Source organism: Trichophyton benhamiae (genome assembly GCF_000151125.1).
Source record: "Trichophyton benhamiae CBS 112371 chromosome Unknown Abenha-G-c-312d04.f1, whole genome shotgun sequence".
Lineage (NCBI taxonomy): Eukaryota > Fungi > Ascomycota > Eurotiomycetes > Onygenales > Arthrodermataceae > Trichophyton > Trichophyton benhamiae.
In genome coordinates this window covers 61,716-81,101 of record NW_003315104.1, presented here as the reverse complement: position 1 = coordinate 81,101, position 19,386 = coordinate 61,716, and the positions used below count along the sequence as shown (strand labels likewise).

The following is a 19,386-nucleotide window of genomic DNA, read 5'->3' as shown; positions in this document are numbered from 1 at the left end:
TGTGCCCCCTTTTTGCGAGTCAGGCAGACAGACAGCCAGGCAGACAAGGGCAGGCAGGGACACAAGCAGAGCCCACTGGCCTGATATCGATCCCCTCCCCATACACACGCCAATGCCATCGACGCTTGTTGCGCGGAAGTTTTTCACTCACAAGCAGGCATATCCCTTCCCAACTCCACCGGCAGCTCCTGCTCGCTAGCCCGTTCCCGACATAGCGCTGCATCTCAGGGCCACCAGAGCTCATCCAGGGGGCACGACTAAGTATGTCCATCAGGGCCGGCCGGCAAAGCTGCGCTCGAAGCCTCCCTCTCGTTCTCATTCTGCTCGCGTTGCGCAGCTCTGTCCGTGGCTTTTGACATCTCGAGTCGCCTCTCGAGGTTCAATTTGATATATACCACTGACACAGGTCTGACGTGCCACTGTGGTTCCCGGCCTGGCTCTGGCTGGCTGTGTGCTCTCTATAAACCATGTAAGTACAACTGTTATTGTATCGTATTATTATGGACTCGCAGACAGAAATCACTTCTCTGCCTGTTTTCGTCCTGCTTCTCCTGCGTCAACCCCCTTGCTCGCCTTCACATGTTGTCTCCTGCTTAAGCGTTGAAGCCGCTGCACATCCCTATCGTCCCAATCACCCCCCTACTCTGCCGCATTCTGCATTCTTATCCTCTGCTTCTGCACGCTGGCAAAGCACGCTGCATGGTCCTCCATATTATCACTGCTATTATTGGATCGATGGTGTTAACCGCGTGGTAATCTCTTGCTGCTATTTTCTTGATAGATTTCGATTCCGCGTGGGTTTTCTCGGTTATATCCAGAATCTCCTTTCTCTCCCTCTGGTCTCTGTCTCTATACCTCTGTCCTCTTCCTCTCGCCGACCTCCTTTTCGTGTGTTAGTGGCCGCTAGACGCCATCCTCTCTCTCTCTCTCTCTCTCTCTCTTTCCTCCGCAATCTTACGCCTGACGAATGGATACATAGTTACAAATTGCCGTGCCGGGACATTCTCTACTGTATGCCATGATATAGTCGCATGGCCACTGAGCGCAGAAACTTGGGGTTGACCTCCGGGACTGGATATCTGCCACGGTTCACTGACATATTGATATATTAAACGGCCGTTTAGTATCTATATAAATATACCCTTGAACATCAAAGGAAAATAGCCTGGTTGGCATAAGTGAGATGCCAGGTCAGGCCTCAATGGATTCCAGAGACAGCGAGGGGGTTTACACCTCGCATGCTTTGACAGATACTCCTTACCAGACCCTTGTGTCCCGTCAGTCGCTGAGCTGGATAGATTCTCCTCCCAAGCCGTCCTCGTTGCGGCTCGATCCAGCGGACAGCCATGAGTCTCGCGGCAAGCTTGATGCTGCCGGTGAAGAGTCCATTTCTCCCCTTGACCCCCGACGGTTCACTCCTACGCTACATGCCTCCCTGGTCTCGGAGATATTGTCCTTGCGTCGGGACCTGGAAGGCAAGTCTAGTGCTATAGAGTCCCTGGAACTTAGCTTAGAGGCCTCCAGGTCAGATGAAGAGTCTCTGAAACAGTCACTTGCCATCCATGCAAAGGAGAACAGGACGCTGAAGAAGCAGATACAGCTGCTAGAGGGCGGGTCCCTCAGCGCTGTCACCGAACTCACCAAGGAGAGAGACGATGCATGGGAGTCCATAGCTGAATCGAGACGAAGGTTGGAGGATGCCCAGAGGAATGCTAGGCTGTATCAAGATCAAGCCGAACGGACACAGGAACTGTGGGATGCTGATCGTCAACGATGGGACGATGACAAGCGGAAACTTGAAACTAAGGTGCATATTGTCGAGGGACGCCTTAAGACGGTTATCAATGAGATCACTCTCTCGTCTCAAGCTGCCCAGAGGAAGCATAGCGAAGCCCATAATCATCCCGACGGACAGCTAAACGACTCGGGCGTCGACACGGTCGATTCTACAACTCCCCGGGCCATGGACGCAATGAGCCTTCGATCAAACAGCCCGGTTGCAGGACGAAGAGGCAGCAACTCCAGTGTCAGCACCTACAGCAGCTCCAACCACCTCCGGAGCTCGGTCATGGGACTTACCAACGGTACAAGCCTAGTAAGCGCCAGTCTTGCCGATGAGCTGGCCTGCGAGGAGACCGAAGATGAGGATATGGAGAGGCCTGGTAGCAATTGCAGGGCCTTCTCCAGAGCTGAAACAGAACCATTTTCGTCCGCGCACGAACCACGACCGATGTCAAGCCAATCCATACTCACTGGCCAAAAGGCAAGAAAAATCTTGGGCCTTGCATTTGATACATCGAGCGCTCAAAGCTCTCCGGTTAGGGACCATTGGTCAAATCCAGCTTCACCAAGATACAATAATTACCGCGAGATGCCAGAGACGCCAGTCTCCAGAAGTTATCGAGATGTTGGAATACAGTTTACTCCTCCTCCCTCACCTCTCGGAGATGCAGCAGTGGTTAATGGAATTCATCGTCCATTCACACCCCCGCTGTTACCGGAGGCTCCCATCACACCCCCGGCAGCAGATGATTTGGTAGGTGTAACAGAGAAGACCACTCGCGTCTACGAAACGTTTGACATAGGAGTTCAAACCCGCCCAGCTGTTGTAACCTCCACCGAATGCCAGACTATTGAGGACTTCCCCGAGACTCAACCTCAGCCAGAACCGGCTGATGAACAGCAAGATCAGGACACAATGGTATCTTCCTCCACTCAAACTGAAGAAGACCAGACGCCCAAAAAAGAATCCCCCCCGGGGACCCCGCAGTTCAATATTCCAATGATTGCAATTCATCCTCCATTATCAAACCCATCCACTCCTCGAACCAGCGTTGTCCTCCCCCCACAAACGAAGAGTGCCTGCTCCCAGACGCTTCCTGAGCCTCAATTGGATATGAAGTCATCTGGAGTCCAAACTGATGAAATGCGCGAGGTCAAGAGGCCCACTCGCCTGCCCTTCGACCTGCTTCCATCCGCCTTTCCGGACCAGTCGGTGGAGCCAACCCCTGATACAATGAGGCCACCAGTGGTATACCAGCCATATCGCCCACCCCCCGCAAATACTTCGACTACTACTCTTCGACTACGAGAGGCCCCGCCCGTTGACATGCCCATATCACTATACCCTGGCAATAACGATAATGGCCCACTCACTGGAGACATGCAAGGCGACATCAGACGCCCCTTTAGGTCCAGTAGCTTGTTTGCTGGGTTCGACCACGAAAGTGACGACGACGCACCCCGTCTGCCTGTGGAGGAGGTATTCAATGATGATGAATCAATACTCAACCGACCAATGGCATCGTATACCATCAAGATGGGGAAGCTAGTATCGAAACCTTCCAGTCGCTCCATCCTCGATGAGAGCCCCATGGAAGCACACGAGGATGAGGAACCCGTGGTTGCTCAGATCACCGGCGATGAAAAACGTGCTAGTGGTAGCCTACGGCGGTCTTCTGCCACGCGCGGGAAGACCTCCACCAGAGGGTCATCAAGAATCACCAAGAAATCAGCCCCGTCCAGGCAGACGTCTAACAGTAGAAGGGCTGCCAGTGGATCAAACGCGGCAGATTCAAGACCAAGAAGCCCTCAGACTTCCAACGTCGCTAATACAGCAAATGTTGGTTCCCGTCCTCCATTCCCTGTTCCAACCCGTCTTAGTTCCCGCAAGGTTCCTTCTATGAATGAAGATGCTCAAAGTCCGACTCCGAACGGGGGCGGTGGATCAATATCAGACCATAGCATGATGGGGCGAGATTCCACCCTCCGAAAGATACGGTCAGCAGCCGCGGTGTCGAGACCGTACTATCGTGATGACAACACTAATTCGCTTCGCTCTCCTACTTCCACGACGACCTCGCTTGCAGGTAGGGAGAGCCCGCCATACCCACACCGTCTGCCTCAATCTCTAGATCGAATTTCAATATCCAACAAATCTCCGAGTTTCAGCGACTCCCGCCGGCCATCAAGGGGCGGAGAGTCTTACCATGAGCGCAAAGCCTCTTCTGCCGTATCGGTGCAGCAGACGAGTGTCGTTGATGCTATAGCCCAGACTATGATTGGAGAATGGATGTACAAGTACGTCCGCAGAAGAAAGTCCTTTGGAATGACAGAGGCTCCAAAGGACAAGGATGGAGGTGAAGGCGGGAAAAACTCGGAAGAGACATCCACAAATATCTCTGGAAATGGCGTTCGTCATAAGAGATGGGTATGGCTCGCCCCTTATGAAAGGGCTGTTATGTGGAGTAGCAAACAGCCAACGACTGGATCTGCTTTGCTAGGCAAGAGCGGTCGCAAATGTAAGCATTCCCTATCCCCAACGTACAGCAATTTGCAGCTAACATATCAAACCAGTAATCATCCAATCCGTCCTTGACGTAAAGGATGATAACCCCTTGCCTCGTGGTGCCTCACAGCAGAGTTCATTCAACCGTTCAATATTGATACTGACTCCCCAAAGAGCCTTAAAATTCACTGCACTAACCTTAGAACGACATTACGTCTGGTTGACTGCCCTGTCTTTCCTGAGCCACTCATCCCTAGGCCTCGATGACCTTGCAACTCTACCACCAGTTCCTCAGGTGGAATCAGGACCACGGCCACTTACTGCAGCCCTACGCCGAAACCCTATCCGTGACTCAATCAGGGTAGCCAAGGGGAAGACCCGACAGGTACCCAACAAGTCTCGTGCAGGAGCACCTGCTCAAGCCACCGTGCCAGAGGAGTCGTTCCCTGAAATGCCGGGTAGACCAAGCAACGGCGGGGACTGTGCCGCACCTCCTAACGTTCCCAGATTCGCAGCACATTCTAGAAAACGAAGCAACACCGCTCCTAAACCTCTATCAAACCCATTCAGGTCTTTCTCTGGCAATACGGTTGCTCCATCTACCTACAGTTCAACTACTTCTGGGTCTTCTGACCTCCAGTCACCAACCTCTGTGGCTCATTCGGGCGTACACAGCGGACAAAGCAGTTTTATTCATCGCACGTCTGAGGCTAGTGGGCATCCTCCCCCCGGTATGGCAAATTTCTTTGATGCCGTTGGTACCGTGAGAATGGAGGCCTTTGTCGATAAAAGCGATGTGCCACGTCAACGTGGCTATCGTGGGAGAAAGAAGGATTACTGGCCCCAGAGTCCCGATCTTGAATTCCGTGAATCAGACGGCGGAGGAAACGATTTCTTTCGAAATTATAACCCATTCAGGGGATTCTAACCGTCTATTCCACCTAGAAACCTCTCTGCTCTACCCTGAGCAATTCCCCTATCTAACGCACTAACTTGCCGCTATGAAATCGCTGATCTACTTCAGCTATGTAATCTATACCTTTTTGCATTCTTTCTTTTTCCTCACCTTTTTCATTCTCGTTATGGCCCATCTATCTGGTTTAGGGACTGGGCGGTATTCTGATCTATCGATCATATTTTCTTTTCTTTTCTAACTGGCCCAGTGCTTACTATCTCTTTGGTCTCTCAAAAATTGTTCATATACCCTCCTGTTCTATGTATATCTTGCAAGGCGGAATGGAGGCAAGGCGCTTTGTTTATGGATATCCCAGCCCTTGCCGTTGGCTGCTAACACATGTGTACCTTGCTTGCTTTCTATGTCTCCCTTCGTTACACAGTCCACTTTTCTTTCTCAACCGGTTGATCTGACTCATTTTCTTTAACTGTGTTAAGGAATTCGCATCAAGCGAGTATATTTATTCCCACCAAATGCTACATTTTGATAATATTGAAAATATTCCAATTCTTGGTAGTACATGTACTTCATTTAAAGAGCTATAATCGCGATATCAAATCCGTGATACTTCGGGTGTATCCTTAAGATTTAAAATTCGAAATTCAGGGGTTAAGGCTAAAAGATGATGCACAAAGCACACTTTACATGTAGAATCTTCACATCTGGTGTGACGTTGGTTCTTTGACCGCAGTTGAAGCTCCTATCATCTCTCCAACATCACCAGGGAGGTCATATAGACACTCCTCCGGCATTTGCTTTTTGGCTTCTCCCAGTTGGCCAGATGAAACCAAGCCCGACACCTTGCGTATCTGCTCCGTGATATCCGTGATCGATACGATCCATTCATCCACGTATTGATCAACAGCTTCTCCCTTTAACCCAATTTGTATTGACCGATAGCCGAGAGGGTTGAAGTGGAAATCTCGTTCGGGGTCCCATTGGACCCGGACACAGGAGGCTTGCATGCGCGATTCCCAAGCTGACTTGTCTTTATAGAGCGAGTTATCGACATGGCTCAAGCAAGCATTGCGCAGTGCCCATTCGAAGCCAGAGCGAGTGATCTCGATTGCTAGGACCCGCTCTTGGTTGGGCTTTGTGGCCCATCCGCTTCGATATGCAACCCATAAGAATGAGGGCTTGATCCAGGTCATTCGACCACGTTTAAAGGGGGCAACAAAGGTCCCTGCTCCTAGTGCAGCGTCTGCTATCTCGTTTGAGTATGCCTGGTAAACAGTAATGGTGTTTTCAGTAAACTTTGCCCGTATGGCACGGTAGGGGTTGTTGTCTGTCATCATATATGGGAAATTGAGCTTGGCACTTGGGAGTAGTGGAGTAAATCGTAGTGATGGTATAGACCTTAATTCTTTTTATATCTTGATATCAAAGGCTGAATGGAACATCTAGGGATAGTCGGAGAGTAATGGGAGCACTTAAATAATTGTTGGTAGCCAATACCATCAATGAGTCACTCTCTCGGCCGCATAGAACATACATTTCGTCTAAGCGAACTTGGGTCCGTAGACTACGGTGAAAGCTGAAATAGCGAGCGAAATAGTCAAGTAGTCTGTCTAACTATGTATGGACTCCGTGGTAGAGGTTGAAAAGATGTCGGAGGCGGCTATACATACCTAGTAAGGCCCAGGGTCAGCGTGCAGCTTTACGAGAATGGCGAGTAATAAACGGATAACATATATGCTTGATTCTGTTTTAGACACATTGATACATACAAAGTTCCAAGGAGATAATGCTATCCCAGGTCTAATAGTCTAATGAAAGGCTCAAGTTTGTATCACCTCCAAACTTCGGGGTTGCTAGACTATGAAAGACTGGAACAGCCACGGGAACTCCCTAGTAAAGCCCGGCGATACGTTGTTAACACCATATTTGAGTCAACATGGCCTTACTAGAATGGTATAGAGGTCCAACATAACCGTGACACAAACGTTCGGTATTTCTGTTCGTAATGTCGATAACGGTAGGAGTATCACTATAGCTTCGCCTCCTCTTTGACCTCACCAATCTTTAATTTCGCGCCATACTTCTTCAGAACACCGTCCCCATGGTACTATAAAATATAATTAGTAGCCACTCAAGGATCTGGCAGAGAAGTCGTGAATATTGCAGTTACTAACCTTCCAAAACTGTTTTGAAGCGTCCTTGCCAGCGACTCTCTTCAATATTCTAGAACCGCCGGGGTGCTCCTCAATAAAATTGGAGATATCATACACACACGAATCAACAATGATATATAGGCCAGACTCGGGAGTCTTGTGCTTTGCAACTTCAGCTGCAGTAAATGTTTTCGTCATATTGGGTAATTTGCGATGGAGTTGTAACTATACTTGGTTAATATTCATGATTTAAAGTGATACATTGGGGTTGCCATTCTGACATGAAATCATTCCCTTACCTAGTGAATGGATATATAAAGACGTGTATATATTGAAAAGATGCTTGTCGTAGACTTGGAGGTAACAGGAAGTTGAATGACATGCTATCTCCATAAAGCCGAAATGCAGACCACCATGGCGGAGAGCCGAGGCACGACCAGAAAAGATCACGTGATCGATAGCAAGTAGACCAATAAAAAGCAAGATATTGTCACTGTATCATGTGACTGATGAGTAATAAAATTAAGTGATTTTATCCATATCACATGATCAGTAGCTGATGACTAATAAGGATACTTCCTAATGCGGCAATAAATTACTTATTAATAAGGTTTATATTTTATGACTGATAATACGGTATAAAAAGAGAACAGCGAATAAAATGCTATAAATACAAGTACATCTTGTATGATATGTTACTATATATACACACTTGATCGTACACTTGGTAGTTGGCTTCAACATTGCTATCGTACAGGGTAACAGGCTATGATTTTGATTTCTCTGTGGTATGCTGTCCCTTTGGCTTACCTAAACCAAGAGTCTCAAGATCTTTCTTCTTATGATAATGAGGAGCAACCTCGGTTAACCATTCTGGTTGCAGCGGCATATTGCTACGCATGAACTCCTTGCTAGTCAACACTAGCTCGAAGTAGATAACCCATTTTGGATCTGTTCCAAATAGAGTGCTTGATGGGTGGAGGTAGACAGTCTGGCCATTTTTAACAGTTCGATAACTGTCTCCTCCACGCTGAAGCCGTGCAGCGTTAGGGAAGAAGCCTGCTGTCACAGCTTTCTGGATCACAGGGAGGTTGTTTGCTCCTGCGCTGCTAAGGGTAACTTCAACACGGTCACATAACCTAGCAAGTTGGTCCCTAACATCACGGGCACGGGTTAAGCTTCTTTGCTGGAGGAAGTTCTCCCTCGCCCAGACGTAGCTGAAATCAGCATCTACCCATTGATTCCAGATGTTGAGAAGAGTTAGGTGGTCACCCCCATCTTTGACAGTGAATCGAGCCCGAGCGCTGTCTGCATGAATCTTCTTATCTTTGGGCCTGTAGAAAAGTGCACTTGCCTCTCCCAGCATGGCGATGATGGATAGGATCTCCTCAACACAGCCGTACTTGTCTGCTGCCAGGATTGATTTCGAGAGCATGGGATCTGTTGGAAACTCTGCCATCTGACGGCCAACTTTCGTAAGTTCTCCACGGTCGTTCAAGGCTCCCAATGCATAAAGCTGTTCAAGAGCACGAATCAATGTTTCGGCCGGAGGTGGATCCATGAAATCAAAATCAAGTAGATCAGTTATTCCCAATGAAGTCAACATGAGCACCACACCGCTAAGATTTGTGCGCTGGATTTCTGGTGTGGTATTCTGCTCAAGTTCGTTATAATACGCCCACTTGGTATACAAACGGAAGCACTTTCCCGGGCCAACACGACCAGCGCGACCAGCTCTTTGACCGGCAGATGCTCTAGAACATGGGGTGACAACAAGGCTTTCCATTCCAGTGCGGGGATTAAAGACGCTCTCCTTGACGAATCCCGGATCAATAACGTACACAATGCCGTCGATTGTTAAACTTGTCTCGGCAATATTTGTAGCAAGAACAACTTTTCGAGCTCCCGGAGGAGTGGGCTCAAATATCTTTGTCTGAAGCTCAGAGGGCAAATTTGCGTAAATAGGGCAAACAACTAGCTCCTTGATTTTATTTCCAAGCTTCCGGGCCGTTTCCAACAGATTCTGTTCCGCTGATTCAATTTCTTCTTGGCCTGTCAAAAACACTAGTATATCACCCGGTCCTTGGGAGATATGGATTTGAAAAACCGTTGTGATTGCGGCTGCCAGGTAATTGGCCTCGGGCTGAGATGTATAATGGATATCAACAGGGTATCTCCGGCCAGGGATATTAAATATAGGGGCATCATCAAAATACTTTTGAAACTTTTGTGCATCCATTGTAGCGGAGGAGATAAGAAGCTTTAAATCCGGTCGAGCTTTAGCAATGTCTTTCAATAAGCCACAAGCAATATCTGTCGGGACGGTACGCTCATGGGCTTCATCAATCATGAGTGCAGAGTATGAAGCAAGATCTGGCTCCATAAGCAGTTCACGTAGTAAACGACCATCAGTCATATACTTTAATACCGTTTTATCGGAGGTAGTATCTTCAAATCGAATAGAGTATCCCACTTCATCACCAAGCTTAACCCCTACTTCCTCTGCCACACGTGCGGCAACGCTCATGGCAGCAACTCGTCGTGGCTGCGTACAGCCGACCTTCATGCCACCTTTTGTATATCCTGCTTCATGTAAATATTGAGGGATTTGAGTCGTCTTTCCGCTACCAGTTTCACCGACGATGATCAAAACCTGATGGTTAGCTACCGCATCTAGGATCTGTTCTCGAAATTGGTAAATCGGCAAGCTTTTTCGAGTTTCTTCTATTGACTTTGCTTTCTGTTCAGCGGCATCAATCTGCTTGTGTAAAAGCATTTGTTCCTTTGTCATAGGTTTCCGGTCACCAGCCATCTTTGAATCCATGATAAAGTTCACTTTCTGCGCATCATCGAAAACGTACTCATAATCTCCTTCATCAACGAACTCTGCTTTTTGGATCTGAGCTTTAGCTTTTGCCGTTTGCTCAAGTTCCCATTCTTCATGCTCTGTGACAAAACGTTCCTTTCCATGGTCGTCACGGTCAACATATCGCTTATATAGTGCTTCTTCTTTTCTCTTCCGGTCTATCTTCCCTTTCTCCGTTATGTAGTCCTCAGGGAGGAAATAGCCATCTCGATGGTCATCAATTTGCAGTCGCTCCTCGGCTAGCTTTAAAACCTCCCTGTTCTTTGCAAACTCTTCTTTCTCCTGTCGTGTCAAGTCAGGATTTTCTCGAAGTTCTGCTGTCTCCTCCGCAACTTGTTTGCGCAACAAAGCTAGGCGTTCAGCCTCTCGCTTCTTCAGATAGTCCTGTCGAGAACGTAGTCGAAGATCTGGCATTGCAGCGGCCCTAGCAGCCGAGTCCTCTGCAAGTGCCCTTCGCGAAGCTGTTCCACCATCTTTCTTAGATGACCTATCTTCAACCACTTTTCTGGACCGTTTATCATCCTTTGAGATAAGCCGTTTAGCAAACTCATCCCGCTCCCTCCTATCACGCTCCCTGGCCTTTTCAGGGTCTTCCTCAGAGTGGTCGAAAGCCTCAACATCATGGGAAACATTGACTTTATCCGGCAAATTCTCTGCGGGAGACTCGTACTGCTCATCCTCGCCTGAAGGGGGTTCTTCATCGCCCCATCGGCTCTCAAAATCGTGCTTATCTATTCGGCGAAGTTTCCGTGGTCGATTGTGTTCTCGTCCGTCCGCATGACTATCCCTCTTCTTATGTTCACTACTGCCATCATTCCTATTCTTTGTTGTAGATCGAGACCTGGACGACCCTGACTCCCTTGATTGCGCCTTGCTAGGATTAAGATCGTTATCCGCTATTTCATCCTCCATTTCAACCAAGCGATACTTTTTCTTCGGTTGTTGCTGGGTGGGCTTGTCCTTTGAAGATTTGCCGTCTCTCCCCGAGGGATTCACACGACTCCATAATTGCGTACAGAAGGGTTGTATGTCTGCATTTCCACCATCCAAAAACACCCCAAGTTGTTCGCGCAGAGACTCTTGTGATTTAGCCTTTGAAGCAGTTGCAAGGACGAAATCAACGACTGTAGGGTCTGAAACTCCGGTGAGTTGAAGGAGGGAATCTGAGATGTATGTCTTGATGTCCATAGTGAGCTGCGTTTGAGCACGATGCGATTGTGATTTGAAGATCGAGGCGTATAATGGGTATCCTAATCAAGTAACGAGTGTAAGCAAGTCAACATATGGCTATAGTTTCTGCGCGACCATCATCATGAAGGCAAATGCAAAGTTGGTTGCAGTCAGTTAAAGGCCGAAGATCAGCTTTGGAGCTTCAGAGTAGTTTTAACTCGGCTCCTGCTGCTTAGTCAGCATTGGCTTGGAGCTTTGAAAGGGGGAAGAGAAGGCATTTGATGATGGCTTTTCGGTTGACAGTTCTCGTTTAATAATATGACAACTGACATGCTAGAGGGATGATACGGAAGGCATACTAACTTGATGGAGCAGTAGCGGGCCCTATGATACTGTTTCTAATGGGGTTATCTTGATAGAGTGCATTGCTTTGTATGCTTCTCTCTGCTACTGTTCAACTGCATTGTGTATAGAAAACTATGAAATCTGAAGAAAAAAAGGCCGGGAAGAATGCCCCGAGCATTCTTGAATAACTACTAAGCAATGCTCTCACCCCTATTGATCGTAATCTGCATGCAAGGTGTTGGTGTGGGCAGCTTTTACGTCGTATCTGGCTAAGTTGAGCCGCTTCAATGCTAATCAAGAAGAAGCTCAGTTACTAGCCATGATAGTGCTGCCCGTAGCTCGGCAATGATAGTTCACACAATCGAGTGAAAGGAATGCCTCTCTGCAGGATAATATCAACTGTCATCAAAGTGGTCGGGGTATCTACCTTCACTTTGCCTATCAGTAGTTACGTGTTACCGAGCTAGCTTCCGAGGCCTCGTACCTGGATGCGGCTGAGCGAAGAGCGCTAAACTTATCCTGGAGAGATCGCGGACACCAAAAATCATCCATCAGGCAGCTCGACTTTTTTCTCTCCCCAGCCGAACGAGACGGCACCAACATGTCCAGCAAGCGCTGAAATTCGTACTGGACCCAGCCGACATGTCCTCCAACAACGGCATCGGCAGCTCCTCGCTGTCAACACCCAGTTCGGACCCGAGCTCGACAGGCAAAACTCCCATGCCACCAGATACTGCGAACACCGTTGAACTGAACACCATGAAGCCTATCGGAGTGGCAGAGGCGATTGGACTGGAGATGGATATAATGCAGCTGGCTAGGCTTGGTGAAATAGCTGCGATCAAGGAGCTCTTTGACAGCGGAAAATATGATATTAGTTATCGCGACGAGGAGGGCATCACCCCATTGCATGTAGGACTCACAGCAACGCCAAAAATCGAACCAATAGCTGACCTATGATTGTTATTTCTATCTAGTGGGCCGCTATCAATAACCGTTATGAGCTTTGCAAGTTTCTTCTCGATGCCGGGGCAGATGTCAACGCGAAAGGCGGCGAGTCAGTAGCTACACCTGCCATGTGGGCTGCTCAGAGATGTCACCACTATATTGTCCACCTCTTACTCCAATACGGAGCAGATCCCCTCTTGACGGATATCCAGGGATTCAATATTATGCACCTTGCAACTATCGATGGAAACTCGTTTCTGCTAGTTCTGCTGCTCCATCAGGAGATCCCAGTTGATATTGCCGACCCCCAAGGTCATACAGGTCTCATGTGGGCAGCTTACAAAGGATTCCCTGCTTGTGTAGATGTCTTCCTTCGATGGGGTGCCGATGTCAATGCGACTGACGAAGGAGGACTTTCACCTCTGCACTGGGCATTGGTTAAGGGGTCCACTGCGTGCGTACAAAAGATAATAGAGTACGGTGCAGACAGATTTGCTGAAACGAAGGAAGGGAAAACCCCAGCGATTGTTGCCGATGAGATGAAGACAACTCATATATGGCATCATGCGCTAGGAGAGTGTGGTTATGAACCTAATGGTACCAGTTCAGCCCTACCGTCCGTCATTGGACAAATGTTGCGGTCATCGCTATACATGTCCAGATTTTACTTTCTCTTACCCTTTTTTTCATTGCCTACTATTGTCACCATTTTGAGTTCTCTGTCGATATACGTCTCTATTCTTACGGCCCTTTTATTTATGTTTGGTGTTCATTTGCTTATTAAATGGGTTTCGAAGAGAGGTCCATTGGACTTTAGAGTACTTCAGAGGACGGTATGTCTGCTGCACCATGATTCCTCTCAAATTACTGTTAGTTTTGAGATGCTAAATCTTTTATTTAGGCGTTTCCGGCTGGGGTCTTTTCAGCATCTGCATTCTGGGTTGCTTTACGATGGTTGCACGTTATCCTACCTAGTGAGTATAGAAAACTAGCCCCTTTTTACCTACGATTCGTTCCATGAGGTCGGATGACTCTGTAGACTGACATGTCTCTAGCTACCTATTCTTCTTCCCTGTTTCTAAATTTAATATTTCTCACTCTGTTTGCATTCATGACTTACTTTTATACATATGCTATGATTGAAGACCCTGGCTTCGTTCCAAAGCTTAGCAGCAGGAACGAGCAGAAAGCTGTTATTATGGAGCTTATTAATGATTGGAGCTACGATGAGGACCATTTTTGTGTTCCTTGTATGATCAGGAGACCGCTGAGGAGCAAACATTGCAGGCGATGTAAGCGCTGTGTATCTAAACAGGACCAGTAAGTCCCTATTCGAACCCCTTCATGTGATTGTTCATTTCTAATTGTGATTTAGCCATTGCCCTTGGATAAACAACTGTGTTGGGAACAATAACTTCCGTCACTTCATGCTTTACCTTATCTTGTTACTTCTCGGGATTGTTGCCTATATTCGACTGGTCTTCCTGTGTAAGCTCTCGCTAGTCAATATGTTTCTGTGACGAGTACTAATCTGGTTGACAGATTACTCTGCCATTGTCCCGGGTGGCGTGAAAGCAACGTGTAACCTCATCTCACCATGGTTATGCAATGTGGTTGAAACTGATACCTACACTTTTGTTCTGACCATCTGGACCTCGCTTCAGCTGATCTGGGTTACGATGTTGACCCTCGTTCAGCTATATCAGATATCCAGAGGAACAACCACTTTCGAGGTCATGAGAGGCCATGGCCACGGTTTCAGTCACAGGGCCCCTACCTCTCCAAACCAGGCTCCATCGACGGCCGAAAGTAATAATCACTTTCGCAGATCTTGCTTCACGAAGTGGAAAAGCCTGTTTGGCCTTGATGCCTTTATGGCCGCTGCCCAAGACGGACTGAAGGATGGTCAGAGCCATCGAAGACGACAAAACCCGTTTTCACATGGAATTGTTCGCAACTGTCAAGACTTCTGGTGTGATCCAGCACCGTATTTTGGCATGCGTCAAGCCGGCAGCTCAATGCTTGGAGGGAAGGTTGTGAACTACTACAAGATGTACGATGCGGATATTCTTGAGCATTCAGGCGGCCGAGTCTAGATTAGTAACTGTCAAAACTGAGTTCCCACAGGCATAACCTTGTACTCCATACATAGCGCAGTAGCACGCGCTAGGAACAGGGTTCTCCTAGTGCCTCACTTATTTTATTTTCTCACCCTTCGCCTGAATTTTCTTATTCCCCTCCCCGTCTTGTCCATTTCCTCTTTTTTTTTTTTTTTTTTTTAGTTTCTTTTCTTCTGCTATATTGCTATATGCCCTCTAGTTTTCTTGTTGCCTTCTCAATTTAGCTCATAAGCTTGTGAATCAAACATTGTATGATAGATCGAAATTTTTATGTCACTTACGACTCTAATTCTGCGACTCGGACGCAGCATATCACACCTCCAAGAATAAATACGGGGATATTAGAGGTCAAACTACCAATCCAGCCTGGTGCGGCCCAAGGTTACCATCGGATCGAAAGACATTCATGCTTCTTCCTCACAATCCGTCTTCTTAATTTCTTGCCAAATTCCCGCAGACTGCCCGCGCACACCGCGGCATCACTGGCCGAGAATTCAGCAGTTAGCCAGCTGCTTGGGCGCAATTTCCCTATATGCAGCCCCGTAGAGCCAGCCCTGTTGGCGCTTGGTGCTTGGCGTGTTGCGGGTTTGCATATTTGACATTGCTACCCGGGTCATTTCGGACACTATCAGATGGCTGCAGCTCCACAGTGAGGGATCAGATAACGAACAAAGTTTACACTCTGGCTTATCAGATCGAGGAGTTGCGTCTCCTGTTGCTCCACGCGGGTAGCAACACAAGCGCTAGAGTGTGAGTATACAGGGATCAGCGCTGTCATGCTCGTTAGTTAGGTGGTCGGGTGGGGGAGAGGATGACAACTGGTACGGAGTACTCCGTATAACTAGTTAAATACTTTACTACCGCTGTACGGAGCTGTGCATGTCCAATTACTCCATGCGGAGTGCCTACTTTGTGGATACAAGCCTCCTGGGCTGGAAGTACGGTGTATGGAATAATTCCGTCATATTCATGCACAGGAAAACTTTGACTCGAAAATATACGAAAAAAACATGAAGCATCCTTTGTTGACCCTGTCTTTGATATGTGGACAAGGAATGACCAAAGAGAGCTCTGTGTTCTGTCGTCCATATGGGCATGGAATTATCTGACTGAGCCAATCAATTTGGGAATACTGGAGAAGGCGAGTAGCTTTAGAATTAAGCTAGGATGTTGTAGCCAGCAAACACAAAAGTGCCTGGATGGAGAAACGGTGATAAATTCAAACAATACTGTGAGAACTTTTACGTCGAAATTAGAAGCTAAGAAACTAACGAAATAGTGGGGAAAAAAGAAACAAGACAAATGATGCTGAAACAGAAAGGCGAAGGGGAGATGTTCTGATGTATGACCAGACCCAAGAAATTTCGATTGTGTTGCTCATCAACTCACGGGAAGCCCGACTCCTGCTTCTGCCTTACCAGGCTAATTTCCATTAGAAATCTGGGCACCAAATATCGCTTGAACAATCTCTGCGCCTCGGACTGCCAAAATTGATAGAAGACTGTCGCTAAGACCATGAGTAGATTCGTTGCATCCTTGCAGCCAGATCCCAGCATCAACATCCACCTGGTTCTTATCTAATTCTAGTCTGTAGTTTCTCTGGACCTTCCATCCCATGTGTTTTTGAGCCAGAAGAGGCTCAATGGAGGCAAGGATGCTTTCATGTGCGTTTCGTACGTAACCAGTTGCCAAAATAAGGGCATCTGCATTCATCTCCTCATTGTGGGTTCCGTTCATGGTGGTGTTTTCAGAGTGGCAGTGCTGCAATGATAGATTGAGTTTCTCGCTCTTATCTGAGTCGACCTTGGAGATCAGGCAGGAAGAGAAGATTCTGTGTTGCCATTGAGTCTCATCTGGGTATTGAATTTTCTGGATGTACATATCTGCGTAGATTTGTTCAATAAGCTCCGGCCTTACAACACTGTAGTTGGTGGAACGGTGGCGTTCAAGAAAGTGCTGTCTCTCCTTCTCGCTCTGGTTGAAGAACTGGTCGACCCTCTCGGGGTTAAAGAGCTCATTGACACTGGGACTATGTTAGTAACTCCACTTTGCCTAGTCACGAAATCTTGCTTTTACTTACAAAGGGGAGTCGTCACTCGGGCGGAGGGCCGAGTCTCGCATGATAAGGCTGGTTTTAGCATTAGGATATCTTTTCTGAAGATCATGGAAAATCTCAGCTGCGCTTTGGCCGCTTCCCGCAACAGCAATGCTGTACTCCTTAAGGGTATTGTTGAGAAGGCTGGGAAGGGTGGTGCAGTAGGCGGATGAATGAATGATTCTCGAGTTCGTTGGGAATTCCGCTGGAATATTTGGCTTTCCACCGATAGCAACAACTACGTGGCGGGCCTTGCGAGTAGTTACTTCACCAGTCTCCAAGACCTTAGAGCGGACAGTGAAGAAGTGAACCTTGCCAGTCACAGGATCGACCTCTGAAGGAGTGACGTCTAGGACCTCGGTTCTATACCTGACAAGGTTGGCAAATTTACTGGCACACCACTTCATGTAGTCTTCGAATTCAATACGGGCAGGGAGGAAGGTCCCGAGGTTGGCAAAATCAAGGAGGCGATCATGAACTTGTAGGTAGTTGAGGAAGGTAAACTCGCTTCTGGGGTTGCGGATGGTAGCCAGATCCTTGATGAAGGAGATTTGCATCTTTGACCCAGGAAGAAGCATGCCAGAATGCCACGCGAAATTCGACTGTTTCTCCAGGAAGCAGATTTTTGGGACAGTGGTGATATCTGGGGAATGGGCAGTTTCAAGCAGGCGGTCGTGAAGAGCAATGGCTATGGCAAGTGATGCTGGGCCAAAGCCAACACAAATGAGGTCATGCAACTCATCATCAGAGACAGAAGGCAGTAATGGGTGAGTCTGCGCTCTTGTGGGTGATGTTGAGGTGGTTTCAGGCTGAAGTTCCAGCTTTGGCACAGGGTAGTTGGTTCCATTTGTGAACCCGTTGCCCGTGGTAGAAGTACCATTCATGTATGGACTTAAAGGTTCAAGAGAGGGTGCCATTTCGTCCGGCAAAATGTATATATAGAAGCAATATCAGTAGTCGTACTAGATCGAATGCTTTCGTTTTGAGGATAACGATGAGAATGAAGAAATGTTATTGCTGAACGATGCAAAGGATCAACTGTATATACTCGGAGCGGAAGATGGTTTATTAAATCAACTGGAGTAAAGACCGAAGAACCCCTGGAACATGCTTTCTATCTCCGTCGGTGCCTGCCCGCATGTCGCATCAGATAATCATCATTGACACGGGAAAGGAAAGTTTAGAGTTGACGAAATGGTTCCACCAGAAAAACCCTCGATGGGCTGAAAACGGAGCTGCCATGTAATTAATTTGCCCCAGGTGATGCAGGTAGCGAAGGCGCTTAGGCGAAGGTATAGCCACAGGGAGGGGGAGCAAAAAAAGAGCCGGGGACCTCAAGGTAGAGTTTGGGACACGGAACGGTGCTGCTGCTGACTATTTCCATAGGCTGTGTTTAGGAATCCCTGACAGGGTGCGTGTCAATCGAGAATAACGGCACAGAGAAGGGGCAAATGGTCGCCCTCTCTTCCCACTGATGGCTCTATCTCTCTGTGAATGCGGAATGCATATTCCAAAGGGAGCGAACGGTTTGCGCTGCCCTCTGTTCGTATTTTCAACCCATCTTGCCCTCTTTCGTTTTTTCCTACCCTGCTACCGGCCTGCTCAGCTCGACTCTTCACGCTAACTTGTTTCTCCTTCGCTTGTTTGACGGGGGTTGAAGTGGGCTGTGGGTGTTCAGTGGAGATATGCAGCGCTAAGTGTGGAATACTTAAGGGGCCACCGAAAGGTCGGATGTTGTTGACGTCGCACCGGAGTTTGCAAATGTGGTTACTTATCAGATCGATAAGATTAGATCCGTGTTTGACCGACACGCTACGCTAGCCCGCATTTGGACAAAATCACGTCTTCCTCCGACGCCGAAAAAAAGCAAACAAGAGACAAGAACGACACTTCTTCCATCGACCAAGACGCCAAACCAGGGGCAAACACAACCTCCGGTCAAAAAAGACGGATCGTGACAGGACAAGGAGGGAATTTCACAATCCAGTCTACGCTTGGCCAATCATCCAGCCATCAGCAGCCTCCAGGCCCGACCCTGACAGAGAGGGGCAGGTATCTTCTTACTTGGAGGCCAGGATCTATCGACCCCTCGGATATTGCCTGTCATGTCTTCTGCAAGGCATAGTTATCTCTGCGTTTCATAATTTTTTTTTTTTGTTTTTCTCCCTACTCTCAGAGCAAGCAAGAGGGCCAGCTAACTGTATAACCCTTAGGGTTCTCTTTTTGCCGCAAGGCACACAGCAATGGTGCAAACCAAGATTGACTGCAATGCAGGTTCAGTCATTCTTCGCTCCAAAAATTTTTTTTTTCTTTATTTCTTAATCTAAGGTTTCATCAGCTATTAGACTCGGTTAGGGGTTGCTTGTTGGACCCGCGGGCTTAAGCTCGCCTGGTCCTCATTCCCCGAGCTGGATCCTTGCCTGGGCGGGACGGCGTTTTCGCGCCTTGTACCTCGTATGGAATTCTGTTTCCTCTCCGTCGTTTCCTC

At 47.9% G+C, this 19,386-nt stretch overlaps 6 protein-coding genes across 6 annotated transcripts; 2 read left to right on the top strand and 4 right to left on the bottom strand.

Moving 5' to 3' along the window:
• Positions 1 to 1,201: 1,201 nt before the first annotated feature.
• ARB_07692 (nuclear migration protein, putative) lies at positions 1,202 to 5,216 on the top strand (the record flags this gene model as incomplete). Its single annotated transcript, XM_003013926.1, has 2 exons — positions 1,202 to 4,301; positions 4,357 to 5,216. The coding sequence occupies 2 exons, from the start codon at positions 1,202 to 1,204 to the stop codon at positions 5,214 to 5,216; spliced, it is 3,960 nt and encodes a 1,319-aa protein (XP_003013972.1).
• A 683-nt stretch (positions 5,217 to 5,899) lies between these two features.
• ARB_07691 (uncharacterized protein) lies at positions 5,900 to 6,535 on the bottom strand (the record flags this gene model as incomplete). The annotated part of the gene is made up of 1 exon (XM_003013925.1): positions 5,900 to 6,535. One exon carries the CDS (start codon positions 6,533 to 6,535, stop codon positions 5,900 to 5,902), a length of 636 nt encoding a protein of 211 aa, XP_003013971.1.
• A 695-nt stretch (positions 6,536 to 7,230) lies between these two features.
• Positions 7,231 to 7,552, bottom strand: ARB_07690 (cytochrome b5, putative; the record flags this gene model as incomplete). The annotated part of the gene is made up of 2 exons (XM_003013924.1): positions 7,231 to 7,308; positions 7,376 to 7,552. The coding sequence occupies 2 exons, from the start codon at positions 7,550 to 7,552 to the stop codon at positions 7,231 to 7,233; spliced, it is 255 nt and encodes an 84-aa protein (XP_003013970.1).
• Positions 7,553 to 8,120: 568 nt separating this feature from the next.
• ARB_07689 (uncharacterized protein) lies at positions 8,121 to 11,408 on the bottom strand (the record flags this gene model as incomplete). Its single annotated transcript, XM_003013923.1, has 1 exon — positions 8,121 to 11,408. The coding sequence occupies one exon, from the start codon at positions 11,406 to 11,408 to the stop codon at positions 8,121 to 8,123; it is 3,288 nt and encodes a 1,095-aa protein (XP_003013969.1).
• A 969-nt stretch (positions 11,409 to 12,377) lies between these two features.
• Positions 12,378 to 14,779, top strand: ARB_07688 (uncharacterized protein; the record flags this gene model as incomplete). The annotated part of the gene is made up of 5 exons (XM_003013922.1): positions 12,378 to 12,647; positions 12,713 to 13,552; positions 13,723 to 14,003; positions 14,059 to 14,171; positions 14,226 to 14,779. The coding sequence occupies 5 exons, from the start codon at positions 12,378 to 12,380 to the stop codon at positions 14,777 to 14,779; spliced, it is 2,058 nt and encodes a 685-aa protein (XP_003013968.1).
• A 1,446-nt stretch (positions 14,780 to 16,225) lies between these two features.
• Positions 16,226 to 17,782, bottom strand: ARB_07687 (uncharacterized protein; the record flags this gene model as incomplete). Its single annotated transcript, XM_003013921.1, has 2 exons — positions 16,226 to 16,832; positions 16,884 to 17,782. The coding sequence occupies 2 exons, from the start codon at positions 17,780 to 17,782 to the stop codon at positions 16,226 to 16,228; spliced, it is 1,506 nt and encodes a 501-aa protein (XP_003013967.1).
• Between the last annotated feature and the right edge of the window lie 1,604 nt (positions 17,783 to 19,386).